At 41.2% G+C, this 12,489-nt stretch overlaps 1 protein-coding gene across 5 annotated transcripts in view; it reads right to left on the bottom strand.

Moving 5' to 3' along the window:
* Positions 1-12,489, bottom strand: part of MAP4K3 (mitogen-activated protein kinase kinase kinase kinase 3) — a 96,909-nt gene that overhangs the window by 68,196 nt on the left and 16,224 nt on the right. For all 5 annotated transcript variants that reach the window (XM_075413386.1, XM_075413387.1, XM_075413388.1 and 2 more), the window contains exons 2-4: positions 11,619-11,676; positions 8,652-8,742; positions 1,549-1,613 (exon numbers count right to left, since the gene is read on the bottom strand). In XM_075413386.1, the coding sequence (XP_075269501.1) occupies positions 1,549-1,613; positions 8,652-8,742; positions 11,619-11,676 (214 nt within the window). The remainder of the gene's footprint in view (positions 1-1,548; positions 1,614-8,651; positions 8,743-11,618; positions 11,677-12,489) is intronic.

Raw genomic sequence — 12,489 nt, 5'->3', positions numbered from 1 at the left:
AATGGAAACTACTAACTCTATATAGAAATCTCAAAGTAATTAAGAGGAAAAAGAAACAAAAGCAGTGATTTAAGCACAACAAAGTGGGATGGCATTTCCTCAAAGGAAACTGAAGGAGTAGGGAGTTAAAAATAACACAAGATTTAAGCACCTAACTGCTTAGCTACTACAAAACCCACAACCATAATATAAATTAGTATCACGCAATATATATATTCAAAACAGGTCTAGATCTATCTTCCTTTTTCTTGAAGAAAATCTCCAAACCCACATAAAATTAAATATATTAGCACTCAGAGCACATATTTCTAGGCATGTATGTTTATTTTGAGAAACTTAATTGTGGTTAACTTAAATTACTTACGATTATAGAGGCCTACAGTTCAATCAGAACAAGACCCTTTGGAACGTAATTAAGATCAGAAAAGAACCTTCCACCCTAACTACGGGCACAGAAGCCAAAAATCCGCTACAACAGGAAACCACTCCTGTACGACATCTGTTCAGGCATTTATGTGGCATGAGCTCATTTCCTACTCTACAGGTGTTCCACATAAAAGCATCATGTCTAATAGGCTTTGTTATCAACACTACCGAAGATGTAAAGGATCTACAAGGCCATGCTCACATAACTACACCATGAGCACGGTGCAAACTTGTGAATTGGTGCCTTGTTTTAATTGCACCCAAGTTAAATGTAAAAAGGTATACAAGCTGTTTACGCACAAGAGAATGATGTGAAGATTCTAACATGTAAAGTCTTCACAATGTACAACATGGACGGACTTCCTGTCTGAAATACATCACCTGAGAACCACAGAGTCGTTACGCATGGCATACTCCTTTCCTAAGCAAGTCTTAACTCCGTGGCAACAAAATCCCTCAAAACTGATTCTGTCTCCTGAAAACTAGCAATCAATTGACTGATCCACTCTTCACACAATAGATTCTCACATGCCCCTTGTTTCTTTGACCATCATTGCACCTAAGCCTAAAGCAAATATATTGGCCACCTTTGCTTTTCACTTCATGCATCCATGATTTCAAAGAAAAACAAACCCTCGTAGCACTGCTGCTATACAAACATACACAAGATCACTGTTTACAAAGGACAAGAGCATCTGTGCTAATCAATCCACTTACCTAGGTATCTGTAGGCAGTGGTATAGAATATACTACAGCAAAGTTCAAAAGCTCAGAAACAAAATGGCTATGAAGTAAGACAGCACATCAGGATACAAATTTTTTATTTTTACAATACAATATTGCCTAATTTTACAGCCTTTGAAAAGTAGTGATGGGTATACAAGCTACTAAAGGAAGAAAATAACTTCTGCTACTCAAAAAAACCCGCACTACAGCTAATTTTGTTTAGAAAAACCAAACCAAACCAATTATGTAAATACCTAAGCTAAAATCGACCTTCAATGGATTATTATGGATACCAAATTTAGGATTCCTCCTCTCTGATTCCAAAACACTGTAATCATCTCCATTTTTGAAAAAAAAGCTTTACTTAGATTTTAAGGAATTACAGTCTTGACATACCGTGATAAATATCCTGTAGAGAGCCACCTCCACAAAACTCCATGCAAATCCATAGCTTGTCTCGTCTAAAAAGTGAACAAAACCTTTCATTAGCTGTCAGATTTGAGAACAGCACCTATAAAAGATAAATCAGAGGACTCAAACATTATAAAGCACAACATAACAAGCTCTGTATTATGAAAAGTATAAGTCAGCTAATGAATATGATTTAATCTTTATGTGATAATTCGCTGTCAAAACAGTAACTAATGAAATACCAAAAATATTCCAGGGTTTACTGGAGTAACAGAAACAGTATTAGTGAAACGTGCACACTGATTTTTGTTTAAGATCTAATATGAAAATGAAATATATTTTTACTGAGAGTAGAGAGAATACAGATGCGGGTTATTTCTTCCTCATTTTTACTTCTCCTCCACTGTCCTGGGTTCAGCTGGGATAGGGTTAATTTTCACAAGAAGCCAGGAGCGGACACAGCTGGGAAGCTGACCCAAACCAGTACTGGACACCGTGTGACACCATGGTGTGACATCATGCTCGGTTCTGAGTGGGGTAGTTGGCTGGGGGGAGGTGAATCGCGGCTCGCCAGTGCACTGGGCACCAGGTGGTGAGAGCACTGCTCTGTGTACTCCCTTGTTCTTATCAGTATTGTTGTTGTTACTGTTCGCTTCCTTTGCTGTTCTGTTAAACTGTCCTGATCCCGACCCAGCAGTTTTGCTTTTTTCTTCCCATTCTCCTCCCCGTCACAGCAGGGGGAGGGGCGACAGAGAGGCCACGTGGTCCTTTGTCACTGCCGGGGCCAAACTACGACATCCACTTTTTCCAGAGCAGAATAATTAACACGAACAAACAAACAAACAAACAAACCTAAACAAAAAAGCCCTACGTGTATATCTCAACTCAATTTCTTTCACAATGAACTGAGTGAAACTCTAGTGCTTCAGTCAAAGCTAGGCAGAGCGGAGCCCATGCTGTGGGTAAGTGCCTTCTCAGATGAAGTCTTCCCGTCAAAAATGCCTATGGATATCTTTGGTGGCAGGGGTCACAGGGAAGTTCTTTAGACTCCTCTTACTAAGGGAATCAATTCAGCTTGACTTACTATACCTCCATAAAAGGTGCTTTCCAAGAATAGACAATGGGCTGAAGGATTCAAAGGTATCTTCTATTACGGACAATAAATTCTATTTTCACTTTGTAATTTTCACTGGTAAGACAGATGTACCACTTGTGGCTGCAGAAAGGCATTTTGAAGAGCAGAAAATTCCGGACTTGCCTTTTCATTCCTAGCCATCAAAACACACAGGAAAGAAAAATCACATGCAACCACCTTAGGGAAGACTGGGACATGGGACAATCAAAGGAAAGACTGATGATTGCTCTGTAGCTTGCCCGTGACCCCTGGTCTTGGGTTTCTTGCATTCATAAGGCTCTGTTAGAATAGCTGAGACACTCCTGTGGGCAATGCCAACATTCGTGGAAGCGTTTTGCAAGACAACGGTGTAAGTGCTGAGCTTATCCCCTGAGCTGCAAATTGCATGTACTTCTCACCAGCAGGTAACAGCTGGAATAGTTGCTGTACCAAGGAAGAACTGTCTTGGATCTCCTCCCCTATTATGTCCGCAGTCCACATGGTCCTCAAAGCTATGCCCCAGCTGCTTCCTCTATGGTGCAAAAAGTATTGTTCAGGCATTACAGAGGTTTTAAAGCAACGGAAGTTCCTGGCTGCTAACTCCACACATTTCTAGGGATTAATGAAAGCATTGCTTGAAATAATATGAAGGCTTTCCACTGAAATAACTATCAGACACAGAAGCAATGTGACTACCTCTGAAGGAAAATAGAATGAGCAATGGCAGCAGGGGAACACGAGTGAGAAAGCAGCACAGAAGAGACATATGTCTCCAAGTCCCTTGTTTATTCCCCACAATGGTGCAGGACTCAGGGACACTGGGCTCATGAATGCCACTCTTTCTCATGTGGCTGTATCCTGTTTGATGCCAACAGCAGCAGCACTGTGTAAGTGGGGGGAAAAAGCCAGGAGAACACCAGCAGCCTTGGGACAGCACCAGAGCACCCGCAAAGTAAGTGACATGAAGTAGGCAAGTGCTGTAAATTCACACCTTCGCTTACTAGGCATGAATTTCCCAGTGTGGAAAAGCCCTACAGAAAAGGAAAGAAACACAAGAGGATCAAAAGACAAGACTGCATTTCTAGTTCGCTATCTAGCCTATATTACTGTGTATAAGTGCTTTGAGAGAGGTGAAGATCCATGTAATAAACAGTAACACAGTATACTCAGTTGTCTGTGTCTGCAAAGCATATGGCGAGCGGAGCAAACAAAACAGAGACAGGATCAACAGTACCATTTAGTGTCTGCAATTTAACACCTAGGCTAACAGCAAGGCAGAAATTTGACTGTCTGAAAAATTCATATGTAAACAGAAGAAAAGCATGGGGAACAACATGCTGATAAGTGCCAAGTACAGGATGATGGTATTTTTCTTATTGTTCTTAGCACCGAAAAATACTTGGAAATCATAAGGTCAGACAATGAGAGGCCTCAAACACAGCCATTAGATTGCACAGACAAAAGAGAAGCACTACACCAAAGAAAGCAGAGGGGACCAAGCAAGAGCACAAGAGAGTGCCAAAATACATAGTATATTTGCCAATACTTAATTGTGGGTCTACGAAGGTATATTTCAATACCCTGAGACAAGAGTAACACGGTTTTTTTAAAGGAAAAGCATCCCCAGCCTGAATACAGCATCATGAAAACTGGCACCATTTCAATCTAAAAATTTTAATGACAGTTGAATGCAACAATAACATTAGTTCACAGTGTGTTTTCACATGAAATCCTAAAAAGTCATCTGAAACAGCTTTTTATTAGTTATGCTAAGCAATCTGTTCCCGAAAGGACTAGTTAAAATAAGCAGCTGGTAAGACAACTGGATACATTTGCCAGAGCTTCTACAATGCAAATAATCTCATCTCCAGAAACAAACACACACGGAACCATCACATTCTAGTCAGAAGTTCCTAACTTAGAAAAACAGTTCGGGGTAACTTCAACAGCACTGCAGAGCCCCAGCCCTCCCCTCTGCCATTCCTCACTTACTTCTTTCTTCTAAATTTGTCTTCTGAAAAGGTTTATAACTATGACTTCCAGGTTTATGGAGCACACCAGACTTAATGTTACACATCAAGAAAAACATCAACACAACTTTCTTCACAGTACTGCAGACGGGTACAAATAACATCATCACGTGCGGTAGAAGACATCTTAACATACAAAAAGGTGTTCTCTTCCCAAACACAGGCAGGCTGTGAGGTAGGGAGGAAGATTAAGGAAGTGCAACAAGAGGGTGGGACACTATGTGGTCCGAGCCATGCAACTTTCAAAATATACAACATCCATTTAAGAAGCTTAGTCACCATAACATGGAGCTTCCAATACTGCCTTTAAGAGATCACAAGAGCCCTTGCCAAATTTACCACCTGACAATCTGTAAGCTGCTGTCAAACAGACCAGTAACTCCACAAATTCCCCAAAAAATTTTAACATGACTTTGAGGCATGTAGCAGTATTAAGAATTGACTCTTCATGCACAAGAAAAAGCCTGCCAGTACTGCACAGAATGGTAGCATCATGATTTAGGTTAACCTTCAAACTAACCTTAAATATTCAAAACTGAAGTGCAGACACTCCTAATTTGGAATACCGAGTCCCTACACATACACACGCTCTATCTGTATGCACACCAACACAAACTTGTGCATAATGCAGCTCACAGACCAGCTCAGTGTTAAAAAAAGCACCAAGACAAGCACCCTTCAAAACATGCGATGCCAGCAGAGCACGGCTTGTTGATTTTGTCTTCAGACTTTGATCCCTTCCTGCACACATGTACACGATAAAGGAAGCAGTACACAACCACACACTCCCAGTTTTGCTCAGTGTAGCATGCAGATAGTGTTCATCCAGTGGACTAGTCAACGGCTTGCTTTCCTCTTCATTCTCATACTTTCAGTGCCTTTCCACTTCTTCTGAGAATACATTTGCTCTTGGCAACTTCCTTCATGCTCCACATTAACCTATGTCTGTGAAGTAGTCATATGACCAGTTTTTCCACTACAGATCTTTGAAATGACTATAAAGCAAATGTAATTCAAAACACAGCTTCTTTTGACTTTAACCACATCTGTCAGCATGCAATATTTTCACTAGATATTTTCTCAAGATAATGCTTGTTAATAATAAATAAAAAGCTAACTAAGAAAGATGCAACGAACACCACCCGTGGTAAAACATGGTTTCAGTGAGGGTCCAGGGCTATTCAAGACACTGAATACAAGAGGCAGGGAGAGGAAACTCCTCACAGAATCACAGAATCACAGAATAGTAGGGGTTGGAAGGGACCTCTGTGGGTCATCTAGTCCAACCCTCCTGCCGAAGCAGGGTCACCTACAGCAGGCTGCACAGGACCTTGTCCAGGCGGGTCTTGAATATCTCCAGAGAAGGAGACTCCACAACCTCCCTGGGCAGCCTGTTCCAGTGCTCCGTCACCCTCAGAGGGCAGAAGTTCTTCCCCATGTTCAGATGGAACTTCCTGTGCCTCAGTTTGTGCCCATTGCCCCTTGTCCTGTCACTGGGCACCACTGAAAAGAGCTTGGCCCCATCCTCCTGACACCCACCCTTCAGATATTTATAAGCATTTATTAGGTCCCCTCGCAGCCTTCTCTTCTTCAGGCTGAACAAGCCCAGCTCCCTCAGCCTCTCCTCGTAGGGGAGATGTTCCAGTCCCCTCACCATCCTTGTAGCCCTCTGCTGGACTGTCTCCAGTAGCTTTTCATCTTTCTTGAACTGGGGAGCCCAGAACTGGACAGAGTACTCCAGATGAGGCCTCACCAGGGCAGTGTAGAGGGGAAGGAGAACCTCCCTCGACCTGCTGGCCACACTCTTCTTGATGCACCCCAGGATCCCATTGGGCTTCTTGGCAGCCAGGGCACACTGCTGGCTCATGGTTAACCTGTCGTCCACCAGGACACCCAGGTCCCTCTCCACAGAGCTGCTCTCCAGCAGGTCCACCCCAAGCCTGTACTGGTGCATGAGGTTGTTCCTCCCCAGGTGCAGGACCCTGCATTTGGCTTTGTTGAACCTCATCAGGTTCCTCTCTGCCCAACTTTCCAGCCTATCCAGGTCACGCTGAATGGCAGCACAGCCTTCCAGTGTATCTACCACTCCTCCCAGTTTGGTGTCCTCAGGACAGTATTAGTCAGCTGAGCTTCTGCATGAGACCTTTCCTTCTCCTCTAGCATTTACTGTCAGACTCTCTTCCCCAACACTGCCTCCAAATTCTGGCACATTAAACTCATCCAATTTCAGTTTGCTCCAACTATGCAGACATTCAGCATCAAAGTAACTACAAGCACCACAAAGTGCTCCGCAGTTGGCGTCCTGTCCAAGATCACCCCAGAGCAACACAAGGAATGCTGAACAACAGCCAAGCAAGCCAGGGAGCACCTGTTAGCTCTCCTGTAGCACTGTAAGCATGCACCAAACCAGACACTGTTGTCTAGAAAAGAAAGAATAACTGGGATTTCCCAAGCTCTAGCTGATCTAGAATGAAGCAGAAGAAATGCAGTATTTCAGAAGATAACTTAGTCAAATCTGAAAGAATTTTTAAAAGAAAAAGGTGCATTCCAAGTACAAGAGCTAAATTCTGTCATATATTCCTGCTTCAAAGACAGCGTTCATGTGCCAAGACTTCTCATGTGAAAATACCACCTATGTCTTCCCACCCCCAGTCCAAAAGCACTTGGCCTATATTGCTGAAAAGCTTTTGGCTGTAGCAGATAGCCATTATGGAGAATTTCAGATGGAGCTGCTGAAGTCTACTACACGTACGAGTAACTCTGCTGGGCATCTTCTCATTATGAACAGGGTCTAGAAACCTTCACAACATGCAGAGCTACCATGTCTCACCCATACTGTTGCCATGCATACAGAAAATATGTGAATACTTGAAAGGAAAAAAGGAGAAAAGCCTCTGCCATAAAGAGCATAATGAATTTTCAGAGCATTTTAGGAGCTTTTTATTACATGGCATGATAAGCCTAGAATCATGACAACATTAGGTTCACAAAATCCAGCATTAAATGGTCTAGTCCTTGAATATCAAGCGATTGCTATATCTAGCATAAAACATTGTCAAACTGTACTAAAAAGAATTATAATAGCACACATATTAGCAACTAGCCATCAATTTTCCCAATACTGAGACTCTGTACAGAGTAAGAGTTTACTGCACTTGTAACAAGTAAGCATAATAGCTTGCAAAAGTAATGACACAAAAGAATGAGACAGAACAATTTACATACACTACATTAAGCGTCCTAAACCACTCTGCAGTTCAGGAGAGAAAAGCAAAGATAAAAGAGCTAAAATATCAATCGTTTTTAGATTTCAAAACAAGTATAAACCACCAGCCTCCAATGGGCTTTTTAAAGGCTGCACGGTTTACACTCTTAGGTACCTCAGCATGAAATCATCCTTACGGCTTAACACAGCACTACTACTCTTAAGCAAGGAAAACACCAACATTGTTTTTCCTCCTTATTTCCCTGTAAAACTCAATTTCGAGTTCTCACACTATTCTACATGCCCACACCAGTTAAATCAGAACATTTCTGAGAACTCTATCTGTATTATGCAATATTTATACTTCCCAAAGTTTTGCAAGTTTAAGAGACATTTTACTGAAGTACATTTAAAAGATACTATACACACAGACTCTTTCTTCATACTGGTCATACTTCTGCTTAATTTTTCACTTATGTATTAAATTCAAGGCTTTTAAACAACAACTCATTTCCAAGGAAACATGACTACATGGTCACTGAAAGATTTTGCTAAGAGAAACATCATATAGCGAGAGACACTGTAGTAAACAGAACAGAATTTAAGGTAAGTGGAAAAAAAAAATAAAGTGGATAATACTTATTCAGTAAATTATATTTTGCCTAAGTCACGTTACAGACCTGTCCTTTACCAAGAGATAGAGAGGCATTTTTAAGTGAGCAAAAGAAACAAACTGTACCTGAGATAGCTGCCAAAATAAGCAACAATGTTTGGATGTTTACAGTCTTTCATCATAATGATTTCCTGCTGCACAACAGCAAAATCTTCTCCTGAAAAGCAGAAGAATGAAACTCAACTAAATTTTCAGTACATGTTTATAAAATAAACATCTTGAGCAATTCAAACTAATTATCTGCCAGCTACACATACATATAACACAGCTGTAAACCAATATTTACTAGCAAGACTTTAGCAATAAGTAACTATTCTTAAGAAGTGTAATTCTGGGCCAGATGGACCTCACATCTGTCATCTGATACCTCTTAAGATATTGGCCATCACTCTTTCTAAAGTCTTTCTTTTCCCCGTTGTGTCCATCTGCATATGCCCTGCCAACAGCCCAGGTTCTTAAAAACCGGACAAAACTTTGTTATTTTTGGCCACGTGTCCAACACCCATTTGATCATCTTCCTGAGCAAAACACATTCAATTCAGTATGCTCCTGTTCCAGCTTTTCAGTAAACTCTGCAAGCACATAATTTTACGGACTGTGCATAACTTATGTCCAGATAAAACACTGACATAGATGTGGCATTTATCTGAGTCTTACTATTTGGCACCTCAGTTGTCCCTGTCTTTTTATAAAAGCTTCTTACCAGATGTGCATATTCAAAAAGTCAGGCACAAAACTGAAAAACCCAACATGGTTACCAGAGACATTTTTGTTTTGGTTGTGTTGTGCAGGGGTTTTGTAGGTAAGTTACAGAGACAAAGTGAGAAAGATATTCAATGTAAAAGAATGATTGTAACAAATATTTGACAGCCTTTTAAATTATTTTTTTTCAGAAATACTTGTCAAATGCTCTTTTTCAGTATCTTACGCTCGGGCTCCTCTGAAATTTATGAAGCCATAAGGGCAAATTATAGCTAGTCTGATATGTTATTTCTAAAGAAATTCTAAAGAAAGAAATTTAGTTACCACACATACACAGTTCACAAAAAACAACTCATTCTTACTAATCTCAAGGACTTCATAGGTAAAATAAGCCTGAAGGCCTAAAATAACCCTTTAACTTCATTAATAGCTTAAGAGACTCTAAGCAAGTTGAGAAAACAGGAAAATTCAAAGGATGTCAGAATACTCCTTAGTGTACTGCTGTAGCACACTTCAGCATAACTCGAAAGAGCTCTGAAACCAGAAGCCAAAGCTATTGTCTCCAAAGTTGGATATAGATACTAAGCTCATATTGATCAATTGTCGCAACGCAAAATCACTTCTCAAATCCAGCTGTTAACAAATTTCAAATGTAACACAACCAATTCCAATAGAACCGGCCAAGCCATTACCTAAGAAAATACGTTTTAGGTTTCTCCCAATACAGTAACATACTGCTGACCCCGCCATTTGGTACTTTTTAACCAGAAATCCTCTATTCACATGTCTCTTGTTTAACTGAAAGCAAATTTCAAACCACAAGCTGCAAGTTAACATCACAACAGACTGCCTGCTGTCCCTGGTATATTGCTGATAGCTTGCAGTACCTGGCTCGACCTTTAAACATGTAAACACTGAAGAACAAACAAGAAATTCTTTTCACATACAGACAGATGTCTCTATGAAAGGACACGATTCCTCCAGGATTTGAACAGCGTTTCCACTGCATCCAAAATAACTAAAGTAGCATAAGCTTTAGAGTAAGCTCCTAAACATTATTAACGCTTAGTCTTCACACGCTCTCCCAGTCTGCCAAACTTGCAAAGAAAGCCAGTGCCAAGCTCCTGACATGGGGATGTTGCCAGTCTGAAGCTGTGAATCAAGCCCCTGCTGCAACTGGAAGCAACAACTACACGGAGAAACTGAGATCGCTGAGCAGAGGTAGCTGAAGCGCATTCTCTGTGCACCGCTGAGGTATCCAAAGGCTGCCACAACCACTTGATTCAGCTGGAAAATGCCAGTTGTTTGCCCTATCAGCAGAGCATGAGGGCAAGTTACCTCAGCCGCAGCGCATCCCCCAGCTCTGTCCACAGCTCCGAGAACGCACACAGCACAATTCTCCGACTCCTGCTCAGCACAACCCATACAACGTCTTTCCAACCAAGTCACTTCATACTTTCGAGAGCAGAAGTAGTCAGCGAAGTAAAAAGATGCATCATTTTTAAGGCTGACATCATCTGAGTCTGTTGAGTCCTATGCTTCTTTCCCCACTATGCAAGTCTCCTTCCCGGTTTTATCTTTACAGTTCCACAGCACGGCAGCTCGTCTTAGCTGGACTGGTAACCCACGTCATGCACAGCCAAGCACTCCAGCAATGGGGACTGACAGAAAAAGCCGAAGCAGCAGAACAAGACGAGATAAACCAAGATCGCAACTCTGAGTATGAATAAAGAAGTGTGATGAACACACACTTTTGGAACTACATGGTAACGTACTGTCCTGTCTTGAACTTCTGAATGTGCATGCACTGTGTAAAACACAACATTTCTAATCACTTCCAGAATTGTAAGAGAAAAAAAAATGGAAGGAACTAGCACCTTCTTTCCCTTCTTGCCTGCATACAGACCTTAAGGATCAAACCAGGTAGTAGTTAAAATATTACCCCCTTCCCCCCAACATTAACTCTTGAAAGGCAACACCAACAGTTACAAAAGTCTGGACATTTTACTTCCCAGATTACCGTACTCTTGTTCAACAAGTCTAGACATATTAATAGAACAGCACTTGCAGGCTGATAACTGATCCGTAGGGCATCTGTACTTTGTGAAATGACAATGCAAGCACAGTTCAAGCATAAACCTAGCATACAACGACTTCTTAATTAGAATGTCCAAGACAAATACCAGGAAATGTACTCAATTCCCAGACACTTATGCTCAGCCATTATTTCACTCTTCCTTCTTTTTACTCCTCCCTGTACACTGTCTCCAGGTGAGGAGTTCTCTGAAAATTCTTAGTTTCTGTGGCCTATTTGAGTTAAGAAACACTTACCTGGTTCTAGCTTTATTACTTTAATTGCTGCTAGCTCACCCGTGTTGACATTTCGAGCCTACAAAAAACAGAAAACAAAGAATATTTAGAGAGCTGAAGGCAGCAATCAGCTCTGCATTCTCAACTTCACATTCTCTGACAACATGGAGTCAAAAAGCAACTGAGATACACAAGTGTCTAAAACAGTGAAACCACTTGGTTTTTGGTTTTGTTTTCTTTTTTTTTTTTAAAAGCAAAAAACAGCCTCAGGAGGAGCCAATAAATTAAAGCATCTTGTATATTTCTGTTTCATGCAAGGTTAGAGGGTGGGGTTTTTTCCCAAATACAATATGCATTTATTTTGTACTGGGCTTACAGCATATATTTTCATTAGATCAGCATCATTATCGAGTTGTCTTATATCAAAAACCCTTATTCAAAATAATCCACGTCTGTGCTTAATGACAGTGAACCAAACAGCAAGAATTCTGTAGCTAGCATGGTCTTCTTCAGTACACATTTGCAGGAAGCATTCTTCCAGCAAAACTTCTCATCCTGGATACAGCTTGCTTTGTTGTTAGAAAATATATCAAAATAAAACCTCACCAAGCAGCTACTTTGTACCAAAATCTGGAGCTTTAAGTCTGCTCAAGAAACCTTGCACTGCCACACAGCAGTCCTAAATTACACACGTCCTCAGCCAGGCTGTACTTCCGTATCAAAATCCATAACAAACTGACCACTGAGGTACTGACTGCGAAGCCGTTACAGCACACGCGATCTCGCAGCAGACAAGCAGGGCCCAGGGAGCATCAAGGGCTGTACCCTGCAGCGTATGTGACTGCTTCCAGGACGCTCACGAGAGCGATGCAACACTTCCTGCTCATTCACT

Source organism: Opisthocomus hoazin, chromosome 2 (assembly GCF_030867145.1).
Source record: "Opisthocomus hoazin isolate bOpiHoa1 chromosome 2, bOpiHoa1.hap1, whole genome shotgun sequence".
In the NCBI taxonomy this organism is placed as follows: Eukaryota; Metazoa; Chordata; class Aves; order Opisthocomiformes; family Opisthocomidae; genus Opisthocomus; species Opisthocomus hoazin.
Note: the sequence above shows the minus strand (reverse complement) of the source record. Positions and strands in the feature narration are given on the sequence as shown.